Genomic DNA, 18494 nt, shown 5'->3' with positions numbered 1-18494 from the left:
TGCAGTGGTGTGTCACAGTGGAATTGTTCCCTTTAAGGTTTGAAACCCTCATATGCTCATTTTGTAGCAAAGTGCCCAGTAATGCACAAAATTCAAGCAGGAAAAAATCATGATCCTTTTTTTTTAACCTTGTTTGGATGTGTTGTCAGACACAATATGCCTATGCTTATAATCAGATCACAAATATAAATTAATGTCTTAATACACAGGGATGAATTGCCTTAGGTGAACATGCAACAATACTTTAATGATCCAAAAATGCAGCAAAGGAATTTCCTGATAGAGCTTTTCTGTTTTTGTTTTCTTTATAGTGTGTTATTGGATAATATTGGATGATCGAAAATGGTGGCATGATCAAATTTCCGAGCACCAGACATGCTAAATAATGCCACCAAAGTGTCCATTGACCCCCCCAAATCTTTCCATCACAGGCTTTGACATGTTATGCTTGTCATAACTAGTAAGATAAAACAGAGTTCATTCAAAGGTTTAACATTGTTGTAAATTATTCAGAATTTTGAATCGTTTCAATTATTTTAAAACTATTTTGCAATTGAGTCAATAAAATCAACGTCTGCTCTGGTCACAATGGATTTAGCTTTTTCTTGTTGGATATTTTTATTATAGGCTTGGATTTAAATGGCACCTTGATGGTTTTTATCCATTTTCTTTAAATGTCCCCCTGTTTGGAGACCCTCACCTGTGTTTTCCAAGCATTCATCTGAGACTGGTTGGGCTGCAGCAGTAAGTATGGACAGCCAGTTGACCAAGCAGTGCCAATAGGAGGAAGCAGCTCTGCATGCTTAGCTCACTGCAACAGGAGGTCTTAATTCTTCCAGATTTAAACAGTCTGTGATATAGTTCAAGTTATTTTTACTCGGAAGAGCAGCTGGTGGTGGGAACAACAAATGTTTGCTCTCGGCTGCACTTTTCTGGAGTAAATGCACTAACGAGAAGCTGAAAAAACACATAAAAGCCATAACTTTTCCTTATTGCCAATCAGAATACCGTAAAACTTGGAAAATGGCAACAGTGAAGGAAACCGACTAGACTGTTATTTTTAAAGGTTTTATAACTCTGCTCTCCAATGAGCATCAATTTCAGTCAATGGACATTATCCCTGATGACATGGTACCTTTAGCAATCCTCATGTAGCAAAGGCATGGGCAATTACCTAGTTAATCACCATCTGCTTATTGGATTTAATTGAGATATAACTAAAATCTCTTAAAAAGGATGAGTATTAGCAACTAAACAGGAGATTAGATTCTAAATTAACCATCAGCTAAATGCTAGTGTCATAGAGTTGTACAACACAGATACAGGTCTTTTGCTCCACAATATCCATGCCGACCTTTTTGTCCATCTACACTAATCCCATTTTCCTACGTTAGGTCCATATCCTTCTATGCCTTGTTTATATAAATTCCTGCCTGAATGCATCTTAAATATGGTAATTATATCTGATTCCACCACCACCTCTGGCAGTTATAACTGGTTGACCATTTCTTGGTGCTGGTAAAATATTTTTTTAAATGGCTGTTTAAACCCATGAAAAATATGTATATAATTTATGCTCCTCACGTTTGATGCTGGTCACATAATTCTGCACATTAAAGTAAATCAGTCATTTCATATTAAGTAAAAAAAAAAGATTAAATCAAGAATAAAACCTCCTTGTGATCAAAATACGATCTAAAATTCATAGCTTGTCCTTTGTGATTGTAAAGATTCAAGCTCATTGAATACTGCTACTGGATGTGGTTTGAACTGTTCAAAATCTGCTTTGCTACACCATTTTTATTCCTTTGTTCACATCCTCTTTCCACTGATAATGTTCGTGTCTGCAGTACATTCTAGTTCTTGGTAGAAATGAAGAGAGGAAACCTTGTTAAATTAACTGCACAAAGGCATTTGATTGTATTGTTCCCCCATAGCAGTCATTACTTCTACATTGTATATGAGTAGATTGTGAGCGTTTAATAAGGCTGTAATTTCATTTTCATTTTGGCAGTGGAGGGGAATTGTGGAGAGGGTTTTAGAAAGGTGGTGTGATCCATAAGCCAGAACAGCTGAATCACAGTTACATTTCTATGACATACTTTTTCCTTTTTTACTTCATGTGCCTAGAATTTCCTTGGTGTTGCTAGAGCACTGGGTGCATGCCAATGACCACTGTGGTTGTTGGTTTGTTGTTTAGAAACTCAGTAGGATATCGAGCCCAAAGTGTTGGGTGCTACTGGCTCACATGGAGTAAGGCCTTTTACTTTAGTACTGTACTTTAGAGACACAGCGCGGAAACAGGCCCTTCGGCCCACCGAGCCCGTGCCGACCAGCGATCACCCTGTATATATAGCACTATCCTACACAGGGACAATTTTCAATTTTTTACCAAAGCCAATCAATCTACAAACCTGCATGCCTGGAGTGTGGGAGAAAACTGGAGAAAACCCATGAGGTCACAGGGAGACGGACAAACTTCGTACAAACACCACCCGTAGTCAGGATCAAACCTGGGTCTCTGGCACTGTAAGTCAGCAACTCTAACGCTGTGCCACTGTGCTGCCGAGTGGCCTTTCTTTTTGTGTTATGACTGTAGAGATTATACAAATTATAATCAAGATGTCAAGGCCAGTTCTGGGAGTAGGGTGCAGTTCATGGAGAGATGGTTGTGAACTGGAAGGGAGGTTGGTGATGGTAACGTTGCTGTGTTGTGCACGTGCCATTCCAGGATGGGGATTTGGTGTGTTTGTGTATGACAGACATTGATGGAATGGTTGAGATTAGTGGGGTGGGCCAGGAACTTGTGTTTGGCAATGGCAGGGTGGAGGATTTTGTGTTGGTGATTGATGTTCGGTCGAACTTTGTGGGCTGGGTATTCGTGCCTGGTGGAGCGGTAGTTATTAGTGGGGATGGGAGCTATTGAGTGATCAGATGGAGGATGGTCAGGTGTTTGGTGGACAGGTGATTGGTTATGAGCTAGGGGGTGGGGTGGATGGAATATAAGGCGGAGAGTGGGGGAGTAAATTACCATGGGACTTTAACCCATCTCTCCCCATCCTCTCTTCACTAGAACAACATGCACAACTTCACCAATGTTCTTTCAGCATAGAATAATTTATAGTATTTAGAGTCATAGAGTCTAGAGAGTCATAGAGTTCTTAGCTCGGAAACAGCCCCTTCAGTCCAAATTGTCAATGAAACCAAGATGCCCCATTTACACTAGTCCCTCCTGCACACATTTAGCTCATAACCCTCTAAACCTTTCCTATCCATGTACCTGTCCAAATGCCTTTTAAATATTGTTATAGTACCTGCCTCAATGACCTCCTCTGGCAGCTCACCCCATGTACCAACCACCCTCAGTGTAAATCCCATACAACCTGCAAGCTAGATGTAGAGAGGGACAAAATATTTTTACCTGAGGTATGCATATAGCTTTATGAACTGTGTAAATGGGGTCTAAATATAACTTTGATAACCCCAATGAAATACTTGCAACTACAGGATGTTTTTTTTAAAGAGCTGATTAATATGTAGATAGCTGGCTTTTTTTGGATATGGAGTCATTTATTGTAAGTTGGCGTATTTTGTTCGATAACACTTTGGTTTGGAGCTTGGTTTTCTTAGTTGAGCGCCTATCCAGCAGTTATAGCCCAAGTACTTTGTGTTTTAATTGTAATTTAACTTCTAACCCAGTTAGTGACTACTGTGAACAGAGCAACTGACAACGAAGGAAAGTCCATGTGACAACTTGGAAAGACAGGAGGGAATAGACCCACTGGAGCTGTTATGGGTTAGCACTTCATTGCAGCAGGGGCATAGATTGCAAACAGTCTCGCTGCACCCTAAAAAAGCAACGACAAATAAAAGAAAGATACTCCTGGAGTCTGCGACAGCTGGGGCAGAAGATGACTCACAGGTGGAGTAACTGGCTGCAGACCATGGAACTGGAAAGACTACGAGTAGGATTAGCTCATCAATGAAGGACAGCGGCTTAGTGGTAGGGGGAAAGATGCTCCAGGTCTGTTCTTGTGGTTGGCAGAAAGTAACAACAGCAAAGGGCCTCAGAATACATCAGGGAAAGAAGAAATGCTTGGTAGAGGGAGTGCAGGGAAATCGCATTGAGCAGTACTTCCTGAGAAGTCAGTCAAGTCAGTCGAGTGAAGTCCAGTGACGGGTAGAAAGCCACAGTTCGCAGGATATCATTACCCCTGTTACTGATGGGGAGGGAACAAGCGCTGTAGAGGGGAATGTAGGTGGTGATGAGGTTAATCTGCCAGTCAGGGACCTTGGTGACCACAACAGTAGCTTGTACAAGAAGGTTGTGAGAGAAATTAAACTATAATCTTAAATGGACTAGATTGAAGATTAAGCCTAGTAAGTCATGGAGTATTTATTTGACAAGAGGAAAGGTAGTAGAGAAAAGGTTCTGTGTTGATGAAGAAGAAATCCTGTCTATAATGGAGAAACCAGTTAAAAGTTTGGGTAGATGGTATAACAGGAAGTTGGATGACACTGAACAGGCTCAGCAACTTAGAAAGGATGTTACTGACGGGTTAGAAAGGATAGAGAAGTCAGGGCTTCCAGGCAAGTTGAAGTTGTGGTGTTTGCAGTTTGGGCTATTCCCTAGGTTGATGTGGCCATTGACAGTATATGAGGTGCCAATTTCTAAGGTGGAAAGGTTAGATAGATTGGTTAGTTCATATATTAAGAAATGGTTAGGAGTTCCATGGTGTCTTCGTAATGTGGCTTTATATGGGAAATGTATTTTCCATTTACCATTGTCTAGCCTAGCAGAGGAGTTTAAGTGTACTAAGGTGAGGTTAGAGTTGCAATTATCAGGGAGTCAGGATACCTTGGGTAGTAATCTGGTGCCATGTGTAACTAGAGGGAGGAAGTTGAATGCAAAGCAGGCAGTAGAAGAAGCACAAGCAGCTCTGAGGCATACAAACATTGTTGGTAGGGTGCAGCAAGGGAAAGGAGACTTAGGGCACAGCACAGGGAAACCAGTGTGGAGTAAGGAAGATCTAACCGAGAGGAGGAAATTGGTTGTAGGGCAGGTACATCGTCAGGAGGAAGCAGTGAGATGTGTAAGGGCAGTAGCTCAGGTTAAGCAGGGACAGTGGATGAACTGGGGAAGTGTAGAAAAGAGGAGGTTTAGCTGGTGGGACCTGTGGTGTGTGGAGGCGGGTCATGTACGTTTCCTTATAAGGGCTATTTATGATGTGCTGCCTTCATGGCAGAACCTCAAACAGTGGGTAGGTGGGGACCTGGCATGTCCCTTGCGTTCAGAGGTGGCAACGTTGAGGCATATTTTATCAGGATGTAGGACTAGTCTTTCTCAGGGTCGGTATACTTGGCGGCATAACCAGCAATGCCGTTAGCTCTTTCAAATGCTACTCTGCAGCTAACCGCAGGCTGTGCCCGAACTGCTCATTCACCGAGCTGCTGAAGATTCTGCAGTGGCTGGCCCCACCAATACCATGCATTGCGACCACCGTAACTGGACTATCTGTCACCTCCAGCAGCACGTCTTACGTGCACCAAGGTAGCCATTTTCCACTTCATGAGCTGGCCACAGAGCTTGAGGGCACTTTCCAAGGGTGCTGGGGGTGAGTTTGCGGACCATTCTCAGCCACCAACTTTCCACGGTCGCCATCTGGAAGTGTAGAGAGATTCAATTGGAGTGTTTAAAAGGGAACTCTATGTATCTGACAGGAAATAATTTAAAGCACCATTGGCATGGAGCAGGAGACTGGAAATAGGTGGATTGCTCTTATGTGGAGCCCATACAGACTTGACAGAGTGAATCAACACCATGCTGCCTTAGAATAGCAGCCAATGACCATTTACTCATTCCTTCTTCTCCCCTCTCCCATTGGGCAAAAGCTTGAAAGCACATACCAACTGATAGAGAAACAGCTTCTTCTCCATTGTTGTCAGACTACTGAACCGACCCTACATAAGCTCAGCGCGCAGTCTCATTGTGCCCATTGCACTTTTTTTTATCTGTACTTTCTCTGGAGCTCATCTACTATATTCTCCACTTTGTTTATATTTTTCTTTGCACTACCTGTTGTACTTGTGTATGACTTGATTGTACTATAATTGGTAAGATTAGGCTGGATGGGGCGCAAAACAAAGTGTTTCATTGAATTTCAGTGCATGTGACATAAACAATACCAATACCATCTTCCCATCCTGTCACTGTTCTGCAATTTTGTGTTGCTATGTGGAGGCAATTTAAAGAGCGTAGATCCTTTGCATGACGTTACCTCTGATTTAGATGTACGAGTTCAATGTGTTGCAAGCAAGGTGTAGCAGCAATGTTTGATAAAATTGAAGGATAAGTTGTGAACATTGGAAAATAATCCCAGGAGGAAAGATCAGAAGTTTTGACTTGCTAGTTTTGAAAGATCAACAAAGGCAGGGAAATATCCAGTATCTATGGGCAGCTGACATTCAAATTGTGATATAAACCAATGTATGTGGAGACAAAAAAACATTATTCCTTTTTCATTATTCATTGAGAAATATGGATTTTGTGGGCTGAGCAAGAAAAATGTGGTGGAGAGCTTTCTTCTTGAACTTGAGATGTGGGTATACATACAATGCTGTTCAAAAAAAAAGTTAGAAGCTATATTTAAATGGGATTGTTAAACTTGCAAATATTTTGGGAAATTGTGCAATCACAATCACCGTAGTCATTAAGTGGTATAGTTAAATTTGTTAAATTTAGGGATTACAATTGATATTGTGAAATTAATGTGATATAATATATCCATGATTATGCGTTAATTAACTTTTTTGTGCCTGATATGATATTTGTCATGTGTATGTATTTGCTTAATAAATAGTTGCTTGTATAATTTTATATCATAGATAAATGTATGATAAGATATAGTTATTGTTATTACTATTGAATTTTGGGCAGTATATGGTACTATTTTTAGGTCTGAGTTTTCAGGCTGGAGTTAGATTTTTAATTTTCTCTGCTTCGTAGTTAAGCTTTTTAAATAACAGCAACGCATTCTTTTGAATTGACATGTTTATTGTTTAAACTAAGCTATTGGATATGTTTATTCACTATAAACAGTCATCACTTTGTGTTCAAATGAATACACTCTTTAATAATCATTAGCTTTCCCATATCAGCTACCCAGTTATGGGTGTACTGGCAGAGATTAATGAGATTGTAATTTACTACAGAGATTCAAATGACATCTTAAACTGCAACAATAAAGCTTGAAATGCAATTTAAAAATTCATTGTGTCTAATTTCAGGATTTGGCAAGCAGATTGCTTTTTCATATCACTGTAATATCAGATGCATAATCTAATTCTAATGTTCTTTTCAGCATGTTTAAGATTTGGCTTATGCTGACAATTTTGTAGCTAAAATTTCTGCCCAATGGTAGAAGGTAACTAAATACAAACATTAGAGGAATAACGGACAATAAAAACCTATTTGAAAATTGATGATGCTAAGCTTGAAAAGATAAGATGACTGATAGGAAATAGTAATTCAGAAAAGATTGAGAGTTTTAATGGACAGCTCTTGCATTGAAAAATGCTCATTGATAATGATGGAAATTGCAGTGGGTATGATTTGTTTTATTACCTTGGGCAACATTTACCAGTATATTAAGAAGATACTGTCAAACATTTCAAGAGCATCTAGAGCAGCCGAATGTGAGGGTTTTGAGATTTATAGAACAAAGGACACAATTTCTTTCAGGACACAACGTGTTTCCCTATTGAGTAAACAAAAAAATTAAAAGAAATGAAAATCATAATTTATTTCTTTATGCAGATAAACAAAATAAAAGACTATTTTTGAAACGTTTACTTCTAATATCATGTAACTTCACCAACCATTTATAATATATCCCTGACTGCAGAATAAGCTTTAATCCAGCAACAAATTTCTAAAAGACCACTTGTTCCTCTTCTGCAATGTAAGAGGGAAATATTGGTAAAGGGTACAATCAAATGTCCATGCAACTTATAAACTGACATTTCATTTGCTTGGTAATTGTGACCAATTGTGTTGGAAAGTAGAGTCATAATTATAGCCAAACCTTGGAACAATATCTTTTGTGTGTTGTCTTTGTGTGCATCCTCTGTTTTATCCAACTCTTTATCTTTCTCTTCCTCATCCTCTGGAATCTTCAAGGCAACCTTTCAATATTGCTAAACTGTGAAGGGCATAGCAAATAATTTTGAATCTTAGGCAATTACAGTGTTATGTGTTAAAGAAATCTGTCCCATTTACATTCTAGACAAGAGAAAAACTATGTTTGCAGATGTCAGTGGTTTGCTTAATTAGAAGCCTTATTCCTGATTGAGTGTATAATATTGGCGCTTGCCAAGGTTCTTGTCATGGGTCTATTGGCGAAAGTCATTCCCTGATTACACAGGGAGCCTGCCATCCAATAGTCTGGGGCAGAGGGAGGGCAGAAGAAATACTGAGAACTATCACATCATGAAAGTCCTGTAATTGTCAGCAAAGTGAGCAGCAACATGTGTGAAGTTCCTGTCAAGCTGAACGTAGATTGGTTAGAAGTCTTTACTGCTGAGAAATATTGCTGGTTTATAGTGAGGAGCGCAAGGACTTTCTGACACCCTGCATTGGTGGAAACCAAGCAATGCACTCAAATATCACTGTTCTTGTCTATTTCTTTCACTTCTGTCGGGGGAATTAATGAACTGTCATTAACCTCATTCTGTTCAGAGACATTGTTGATGTTACTGATGTCACCAACAGCAGGATGAAAACAGCATAAGAAGCTGGATGCACAGTTACATGCATCACCACATGCTCCAATTCCTGCGGCAACAGGTGCCGTGATATGTGTTTATTGAATTGCTGGCAGCTTTCACCCTGCTATTTCCGTGGTATCGTGTGATTTTATTTGTTCCCACTGCCTACATTCAGTGAATCCTCTTTCCCTCCCCGTGCTTGTGGCTGCTGCCTTTTATTTACAACTATTCTTCCTTTTTGATTTTATTTGCACTTCAAGAGTGGTTCCAGGATTAGCAATTCAGAATAAACAAATCCTGGTAAAGACTGTGCAAATCTTACAAACAAGTTAAAATAAGCCAAAATTGTACAAAATACAACTGGAAGTCTAAAATGTCTGAGATATTGAAATTGAGATAAGAATAGATTCCTGATTGTTCCTGCTATAATTTGCTCTGCAGATCTAAAACATAGTATTACATGGCGATGCAGACACCAATTTAACAAATCGGTCTTGATCTAAACACAAAATCTTTATTAGCATATTATTAACAGCAGTGTTTGTTTTAGGTATCCAGCAGGGAGCCCATCAAACATTCAAACAAATATATAATCTTGTGTACTTTCTTACTGTTCTTGCACTGGATTTGTACTGTAAAATCATACTTTGTGGTGGCCACCTTTGATCTAGAAAATAAGCGAGCAATTGTAGTAATTTCAAATGCAAAAGTAAAATGACTTCTCTTCATTTATGTTTTGTATCATTTTAGGTGCTTACCAGTCTACATTCAACACATTTTGTGAAAAGTCCAGGCAAACACCATGAATTGTTTTGTTACCGATATAACCTAGGACATAGAACCTTGAACAATATAGTACAGGAACAAGACTTTCAACCCAGAATGTCTTTGCCAACAATTATGCTAATTTAAGCTGCACATCTACCTGCATATCTACAACCCCCCAATTACTTGCTTGTTCACATGTCTGTCTCAATGCTTCTTAAAATGTTCCTATCACATCATTTTCCACCACTTCTCCAGATAGCACGTTCCAGGCATGTACCACTCTCTGTATAACATAACCTGTCACCTAAATCTCCTTTAAACATTCCCCCTGTCACCTTAAAGCTATACCCCCAAGTACTTGACATTTCCACCCTGGGAAAAAGACTGACTATGTACCCTGTCTATGCCTCCCAGAATTTTATATATTTCAATCATTCTGTACATATCTTAAGTATCATAACATCTCAAGTGCAAATCTTAAATATCATAACATCTCAAGTACATTACTATTTAGCAAATAATCGTTTCCCCTGCCAAATCACACTGCTCTTTGTATTAAATTGTGCCACAATTTCTATTTGCAAGCTGGGAAGAATATTTTTGAAATTTCTACATAAACAAAATTTACAGTATCTACCTTGTTCCTGATGTGATATTAGTTCCAAATTTTGCAATGTGGGTACACTTCCTTCCTTTACACAGTTTTAGAAAAACAATTATCACTGTATATTGTGCTGTATTCCTGCCCACCACCTTAAAGCTTCTTCTTTTCAAGGTGTCTGTAGAGGTAACCTGAATTATGATTGTCCATCAGTGCAATAAGTGACTGAACTTCAAAGAGCGCTTCACTGGCTAAGAATTGCTTTGGAACATCCGAAGGTTATCTAAGGTGTTGAATGAAAGAGTTGGCTCTCATCATGCTGTTTTCCTATTTTACAGATACAGGCCGCAAAGAGAGGAAGTTATTTTGCAAGCATTTGAGGTATGATTGTATTTCAATGTCTCACACAAAAACATTTTGATATGATATACTGCTCTGTTTTTTACTATTCTGATCTTAATTATCTTTACAGAAAGTGTTTTGGGGTTAGGCTGTTCTAAACCTTGCTAATAAAGAAGAAAGTAGGGAGATGTCATTTTTCAATGAAGTGGGAAGATGATTGACGAGGGTAGGGCAGTGGATATTGTCTACATTAAATTTAGTAAAGTATTTGATAAGGACCATCATGGTAGAGTAGACTAGAAAATTAAGTCACATGGCATCATGGTGACTTGGTAAGGTGGATTGTTTATGCCCTGTATAAATGATCTGAATGAAAATTTAGGTGGGCTGATTAGAAAGTTTGCAAATGTCACAAAAATAGATGAAGTTGTGGAAAGTGAGGAAGGTTGTCATAGGCCAGCAGGATATAGATCATTAAAAAATTTGGGCAAAGAAATGGCACAAGGAATTTAATTCAGCCAAGTGTGATGTGTTCAAATCCAAGAGGAAAGTATACAGGCGAACCCCATGTTAGGAGAGGTGAACAGGAGAGCATTCTTAGAAAATTGTCCTTTTCGTGATTTTCGTATTGTGAAGCTTTGTCATCTGCATTTAAGTCAAGAAATACAAGTTGAAAATATATAATTTGGTGTTAATTTATTTACATTTTTAACATAATTCTGTAAGAGCAAATTTTATTCGGTATCTCAAATTTTTGGGTGGTGATTTGTAAATTCCGCAAGGACAAATTTCTGTAAAATAAATGGCCATGACATGGGGTTCACCTGTACAGTAAATGGCAGGATGCTTAGGAATATCGATGTACAGAGGGATCTTAGGGTATAAATCTACAGTTTGCTGAAAGTGGTAGAAAAGGTAGATAGTATGGAAAAGAAGTAATATGGCATATTTGCCTTTATTGGTTGGAGTATTGTGTATGAAAGTTAGAAAGTCATGTTGCAGCTGTATGAAACTTTAGTTAGGCCACATTTGGAGCATTGTATGCAGTTCTGGTCACCATACTATAGGAAAAATGTGAAGGCTTTGACAAAGGTACAGAAGAGAGTTACCAAGATGTTGGCTGGATTGGAATTCATCAGCTGTAATGAGAGGCTTGAACAAACTTAGATCGTTTTCTCTGGAGAGTCAGAGGCTGACAGGTGACCTGATAAGGTATGTAAAATAAGGGGAGGCATAGATAGGGTGGAGAGAGATTTTGTTCCAGGGGTGGATAGGTCAAATACTAGAACGCATAGATGGCATAGCTTTAATGTGAAAGGTGGAAAGTTTAAAAGGGCTACTTTTGTTACCCAAAGAAGAGTAGATGTCTGGAACATGCTGCCAGAGGTGGTGGTGAAGCATACAGCACCCAAGGAGACATTTGGCAAACATGTGAACAGATAGGGGATTCAGGAGTGTCTGTATCTAAGAACATATGTAATATAAGACTTGAAGCTTGTAATATGACGCTGTGATTAAAGAAGACCAGACTTTGTTTTACATTTTGACTTTACTCATTAACTTTCTAATTTAAGTGTTATATCTCATTCCCTAGGTATTGGATAAGAATAAAAATGGTTATCTTACTCAAGAGGAACTTACAAAATATCTGACTGAAGAAGGTAATATAGTTGTATTAAGGACGGATTCCAAAATCACTTTTCACTATTCTCTACTAATGATTAGTGTTCGTGGACCACAGATGATTTTAGTTTTCTACTCCTTAAAAATAAATTTTATTCAATCCTTGCTAAGTTCAAAATGGATGAGTCTACATCTGCCCACTGTTTGCAGTAGTGAACAGCCTCAGTATTAGGCAGCCAGCTGACCTCCAGGCCTAGTTATAGATGTTGTGGTGGGCGAGATGCAGAGATCAATGGAAAATGGTTGATTTAAATCCTCCCCTGAAGCTCTAGCAAACCCACGCTCCAGAGAGTTGACCCATGCATTTCATATACCTGCTCAAGAAAAGGTCTTTTGCTGGAGTCCATAGGCTGGGTAGCCTGGGCCAATCATGTGCACAGGTAACTTAGATATTCATACTGAGTTGTTATTAGCTTCCCAATGCCAACATTAACTCAGCCATTTGATACATCTTCTAACTATGTAAAAAACAGCGACCCACCTGAAGAGCAGGGTAAAAAGAGAGCCCCATGAAAAAACTGTAACCTTTACTACTGTCAATTTGGAAGGCACCGTACATTGATTGAAAGATACAATATGGAAACAAACCCTTCAGCCCACCGAGCCATGCTGACCATTAATTACCCATTCACACTAGTTTTATGCTATCCCACTTTCGCATTCACTCCCAATTTACAGAGGCCAATTAACCCACAAACCCGCATGTCTTTGGAACATGGGAGAAAACTGGAGCACCCAGTGGAAATCCACGTAGTCACAGGGAGAACATGAAAACTCCACACAAACATCACCCAAGGTCAGATCAACCCGGGTCTGTGCCGGGTCTGACAATGTGATGTACCAGCTGTAGAGTATGTACTGTATGCACTCCATGTACTGTGCTGGTGTACGGTGCCTTCCAAATTGACAGTAGTAAAGGTTACAGTTTTTTCATGGGGCTCTCTTTTTACCCTGCTCTTCAGGTGGGTCGCTGTTTTTTACATAGTTAGAAGATGTATCAAATGGCTGAGTACAATGAAAAACTTTGTTTTTGCATGCTATCCAAGCAAATCAAACCATACATAAGCAAAAGAGAAAATAAACAGTGCAAAATATAGTATTACAGCTGTAGAAAACGTGCAGATTAAAAAAAAGAGCAACAAGATTGGGAATTCATCCCGAGCTCCGTAGGAAGTCCACTCAAGAGTCTGATAATAGCAGGAAGAAGCTCTTCCTGAATCCAGTGGTATGTGCTTTCAAACATGGTAGAGAGGAGAAGAGAGATTAACCTGGGTGTGAGTAGTCCTTGATTATGTTATCTGCTTTCTCAAGGCAGTGTGAAGTATAGTTGGAGTCGATGGAAACTGATTTGTGTGATGGGCTGCTTTATTTGCAATTTCTTGCGGTCTTGTGTGGAGCAGTTGCCTTACCAAGCTGCGAAACACCCAAATAGGATTTTACAAAATGTAGATTATAGTTCTGCCTTCAACATCATAATCTCAACCAAACTCATCTCTAAACCCCCGGACCCAGGAATTGCAAGTTGACTTCCTTAAACATACACAACAAGCAGTGAAATTAGGTGACGTAATAATTCTCAACATTAGTGCCCCGCAAGGATGCATATTCATCCTGTTACTGTACTCTCTAACACTCAAAACTGTGTGGCCAAATTCTGTTCTAACTCCATCTATTGGTTTGCAGATGATACCACTGTAGTGGCCTGATCTCAAATAATGGTGAGACAGAGTACAGGAAGGCAATACAGGAGTGCTTAGTAACATTGGGTCGACAACAAACTCTCCGTCAATGTCAGCAAGACTAAGGAGCTAGTTATTGATCTCAGGAAACAAGATGGTGTTTAGAGCCCAGTCAGTATCAATGGTGCCAAAGTGAAGATGGTTGAGTGCTTTAAAAGCTGCAAGTTACTCGGCCTAAATATCATCAACAATTTGTCCTGGACCAATCACATTGAAGCTGCAGCCAAGAAAGCACACCAACACCTCTAGCAGAAAACTAAAGAGATTTGGCATGTCTCCAATGACTCTTGCAAACTTCTATAGATGCACCCATAGAAAGCATCCTATTGGGATGTATCACAGCTTAGTTTGACAACAGCTCTGCCAAGAACATGAGAAATTGCAACGTTGTGGATGTAGCCCCAGTACATTGCACAAACCTGCCCATCTATACTAATTCTCCCCATCTATACTTTGCGCTGCCATGGGAAAGCAGCCAACATAATCAAATACCATTTTCTACCCTGATTGTTTCTATGAGCCGTCTTTTTATCAAGTTTAACCAGAACTCTCAGTTCGACTCATCCACTTCAGTTTTGTTTAATAAACTCATTTCAGCTCTCAGTAACTTCCTATATTTAAACAACTGAACCCAACATGGAAAGGAGATGGACACAAAGAGCTGGAGTAGCTCAGCGGGACAGGCAGCATCTCTGGAGAAAAGGAATGGGTGACATTTCGGGTCAAGACCCCTCTTCAGACTAGTGAGGGAAATGTGAGAAATAGACGATGATGTAGAGAGATAAAGAACAATGAATGAAAGATATGTAAAAAAGTAATGATGATAGAAACAGGCCTTTGTTTTCAAGAGAGAGTTAGACATAGTTCATAGGGCTAAGGGAATCAAGGGATATTGGGTAAAAGCCTGAACGCGGCACTGATTTTGGATGATCAGCCATGATCATATTGATTGGCAATGATGGCTCAAAGGGCCTAATGCCTACTCCTGCACCTAATTTCTATGTTTCTCTTCCCATCTCTCCCACTCGGCAGAAGCTTAAAATATGTATTAAGGAACACCTTCTTCCCCGCTGTTATCAGACCACTGAATGATCCTCCCATAAGCCAGAGTGTAGTCCCGATCTCCCAACCTACTTAATCATGGACCTTGGATTTTTAAAATATTTGCACTTTATCTGTAATTGTAATGTTATGTTGCTGTACACCATATTCTGCACTCTGCTATTTTTCTCTTTACTCTCCCTGATGTTCGTATATGGCTTGATTGTACTCATGTATAGTATGAACTAGACGGGCGTGGACCCGTTGGGTCAAAATCTCTCCTGCGGGCGTGGCAATCCCCGTTGGGTGCAAACCTCTCTTGCGGGCCCGGCAACCCTCCCCCAACTGACGATTCGTGGACCCTTAGCCGGCCGAGGAGTGTCCCCCAGGGCCGTGGGCGGGCGAGGGGGGAGAGGAAAGGGGAGAGGGAGCGACTCACCTTGGCCCTAGGCGGCCATCGCGTCGGCCAGAGCGAGCCGTGGATCCGTTGGGTGGAAACCTCTCCTGCATCGGCAGCTCGGCGGTGACGGCCATCTTGTTTGACCCTCTGCTGCCATGCTGCACCACAGGAGGAAGGTCAGGCGCGGGGCACGCCGAGACGGGTGCTGGTCCTCCCGGCGGGGGAGTGCATTTATTAAAGTTTATATTAAGTTAATTGTTTTTAAAATGTAACAAAACTTGATCAATCGAGACTGCAGGGGAATAGTGAGTAGGGTGGACCTAAAATTGTGCTATCGTGTACCGTTTTGGCTGCATTTCGGGAACAAATCTATCCACAAACCCACAAATATACAAGATGAGTTATAGTAATATATAGATAGCACGCAAAGTTTTCTTATTGTATCTCGATAGAGTGCCTCCGAGATGGATTCTTAGAACAGCTTGTACTGGAGCCTACCAGGGAGAAGGCAATTCTGGATTTCGTGTTGTGTAATGAACCTGATCTGATAAGGGGACTTGAGATAAAAGAGCCATTAGGAGGCAGTGACCACAATATGATATGTTTTACTCTACAAATTGAGAGGGAGAAGGGAAAATCGGAAGTGTCAGTATTATAGTATAGCAAAGGGGATTACAGAGGCATGAGGCAGGAGCTGGCCAAAATTGACTGGAAGGAGGCCCTAGCAGGGAAGACGGTGGAACGGCAATGGCAGGTATTCCTGGGAATAATGCAGAAGTTGCAGGATCAATTTATCCCTAAGAGGAGGAAAGATTCTAAGGGGAGTAAGAGGCACCCGTGGTTGACAAGGGAAGTCAAGGACAGCATAAAAATAAAAGAGAAGAAGTATAACATAGCAAAGAAGAGTGGGAAGCCATAGGATTTGGGACTCTTTTAAAGAGCAAGAGAAGATAACTAAAAAGGCAATACGGGGAGAAAAGATGAGGTACGAGGGTAAACTAGCCAATAATATAAAGGAGGATAGTAAAAGCTTTTTTAGGTATGTGAAGAGGAAAAAAATAGTCAAGGTAAATGTGGGTTCCTTGAAGACAGAAGCTGGGGAATTTATTATGGGGAACAAGGAAATGGCAGACGAGTTGAACCGGTACTTTGGATCTGGCTTCACTAAGTAGGATACAAACAATCTCCCAGATGTTCTGGTGGCCAGAGATCCTAGAGTGACGGAGGAACTGGAGGAAATCCACATTAGGCAGGAAAAAGTTTTGGGTAGACTGATGGGACTGAAGGCTGATAAATCCCCAGGGCCTGATGGTCTGCATCCCAGGGTACTTAAGGAGGTAGCTCTAGAAATTGTGGACGCATTGGTGATCATTTTCCAATGTTCTATAGATTCAGGGTCAGTTCCTGTGGATTGGAGGGTAGCTAATGTTATCCCACTTTTTAAGAAAGGAGGGAGAGAGAAAACGGAAAATTATAGACCAGTTAGTTTGACATCAGTGGTGGGGAAAATGCTGGAGTCAATTATAAAAGACGAAATTGCGGAGCATTTGGATAGCAGTAACAGGGTCGTTCTGAGTCAGCATGGATTTACGAAGGGGAAATCATGCTTGACTAATCTACTGGAATTCTTTGAGGATGTAACTAGGAAAATTGACAGGGGAGAGTCGGTGGATGTGGTGCACCTCGACTTTCAGAAAGCCTTCGACAAGGTCCCACATAGGAGATTGGTGGGCAAAATTAGAGCACATGGTATTGGAGGTAGGGTACTGACATGGATAGCAAATTGGTTGAAGACAGAAAGCAAAGAGTGGGGATAAGTGGGTCCCTTTCAGAATGGCAGGCAGTGACTAGTGGGGTACCGCAAGGCTCGGTGCTGGGACCGCAGCTATTTACAATATACATCAATGACTTGGATGAAGGGATTAAAAGTACCATTAGCAAATTTGCAGATGATACAAAGCTGGGTGGTAGTGTGAACTGCTATGAGGTTGCAGGGTGACTTGGACAGGTTGTGTGAGTGGGCGGATGCATGGCAGATGCAGTTTAATGTTGATAAGTGTGAGGTTATCCACTTTGGTGGTAAGATTAGGAAGGCAGATTATTATCTGAATGGTGTCAAGTTAGGAAAAGGGGACGTACAACGAGATCTGGGTGTCCTAGTGCATCAGTCACTGAAAGGAAGCATGCAGGTACAGCAGGCAGTGAAGAAAGCCAATGGAATGTTGGCCTTCATAACAAGAGGAGTTGAGTATAGGAACAAAGAGGTCCTTCTGCAGTTGTACAGAGCCCTAGTGAGACCGCACCTGGAGTACTGTGTGCAGATTTGGTCTCCAAATTTGAGGAAGGATATTCTTGCTATTGAGGGCGTGCAGCGTAGGTTTACTAGGTTAATTCCCAGAATGGCGGGACTGTCATATGTTGAAAGACTGGAGCAACTAGGTTTGTATACACTGGAATTTAGAAGGATGAGAGGAGATCTTATCGAAACGTGTAAGATTATTAAGGGGTTGGACACGTTAGAGGTAGGAAACATGTTCCCAATGTTGGGGGAGTCCAGAACCAGGTAAACCACAGTATAAGAATAAGGGGTAGGCCATTTAGAACGGAGATGAGGAAAAACTTTTTCAGTCAGAGAGTTGTGAATCTGTGGAATTCTCTGCCTCAGAAGGCAGTGGAGGCCAATTCTCTGAATGCATTCAAGAGAGAGCTAGATAGAGCTCTTAAGGATAGCGGAGTCAGGGAGTATGGGAGAAGGCAGGAACGGGGTACAGATTGAGAATGATCAGCCGAAGGGCCGAATGGCCTACTCCTGCACCTATTGTCTATTGTCTATAAAAACAAGAGGGCATACATATAATGTGAGAGGAAGGAGTTTCAAAGTGTGTTTTAAGTGGAATGTTTTTTACAGAGTGGTTGATGCCACTTTTAGTCAGAGGGCGGTGAATCAATGAACATATGATGAGCGTTTGATGGCACTGGGCCTGCACTCTCTGGAGTTTAGTAGAATGAGGGGGGACCTCATTGAAATGTACAGAATAGTGAAAGGCTTGGATAGATTGGATGTGGAGAGGATGTTTCCACTAGTGGGAGAGTCTAGGACTAGAGGTAATAGGGTCAGAATTGAAGGAAGTTCCTTTAGAAAGGAGGTGAGGAG

The 18494-nt window shown here is 40.7% G+C and overlaps 1 protein-coding gene across 2 annotated transcripts in view; it reads left to right on the top strand.

The window, feature by feature from the left end:
- drc8 (dynein regulatory complex subunit 8) overlaps positions 1-18494 on the top strand; it is a 52470-nt gene that overhangs the window by 22194 nt on the left and 11782 nt on the right. For both annotated transcript variants that reach the window (XM_078405885.1, XM_078405884.1), the window contains 2 exons: positions 10474-10516; positions 12072-12138. In XM_078405885.1, coding sequence (XP_078262011.1) covers positions 10474-10516; positions 12072-12138 — 110 coding nt within the window. The remainder of the gene's footprint in view (positions 1-10473; positions 10517-12071; positions 12139-18494) is intronic.

This window comes from Rhinoraja longicauda, chromosome 9 (assembly GCF_053455715.1).
Source record: "Rhinoraja longicauda isolate Sanriku21f chromosome 9, sRhiLon1.1, whole genome shotgun sequence".
NCBI classification, from domain to species: domain Eukaryota; kingdom Metazoa; phylum Chordata; class Chondrichthyes; order Rajiformes; family Arhynchobatidae; genus Rhinoraja; species Rhinoraja longicauda.
Note: the sequence above shows the minus strand (reverse complement) of the source record. Positions and strands in the feature narration are given on the sequence as shown.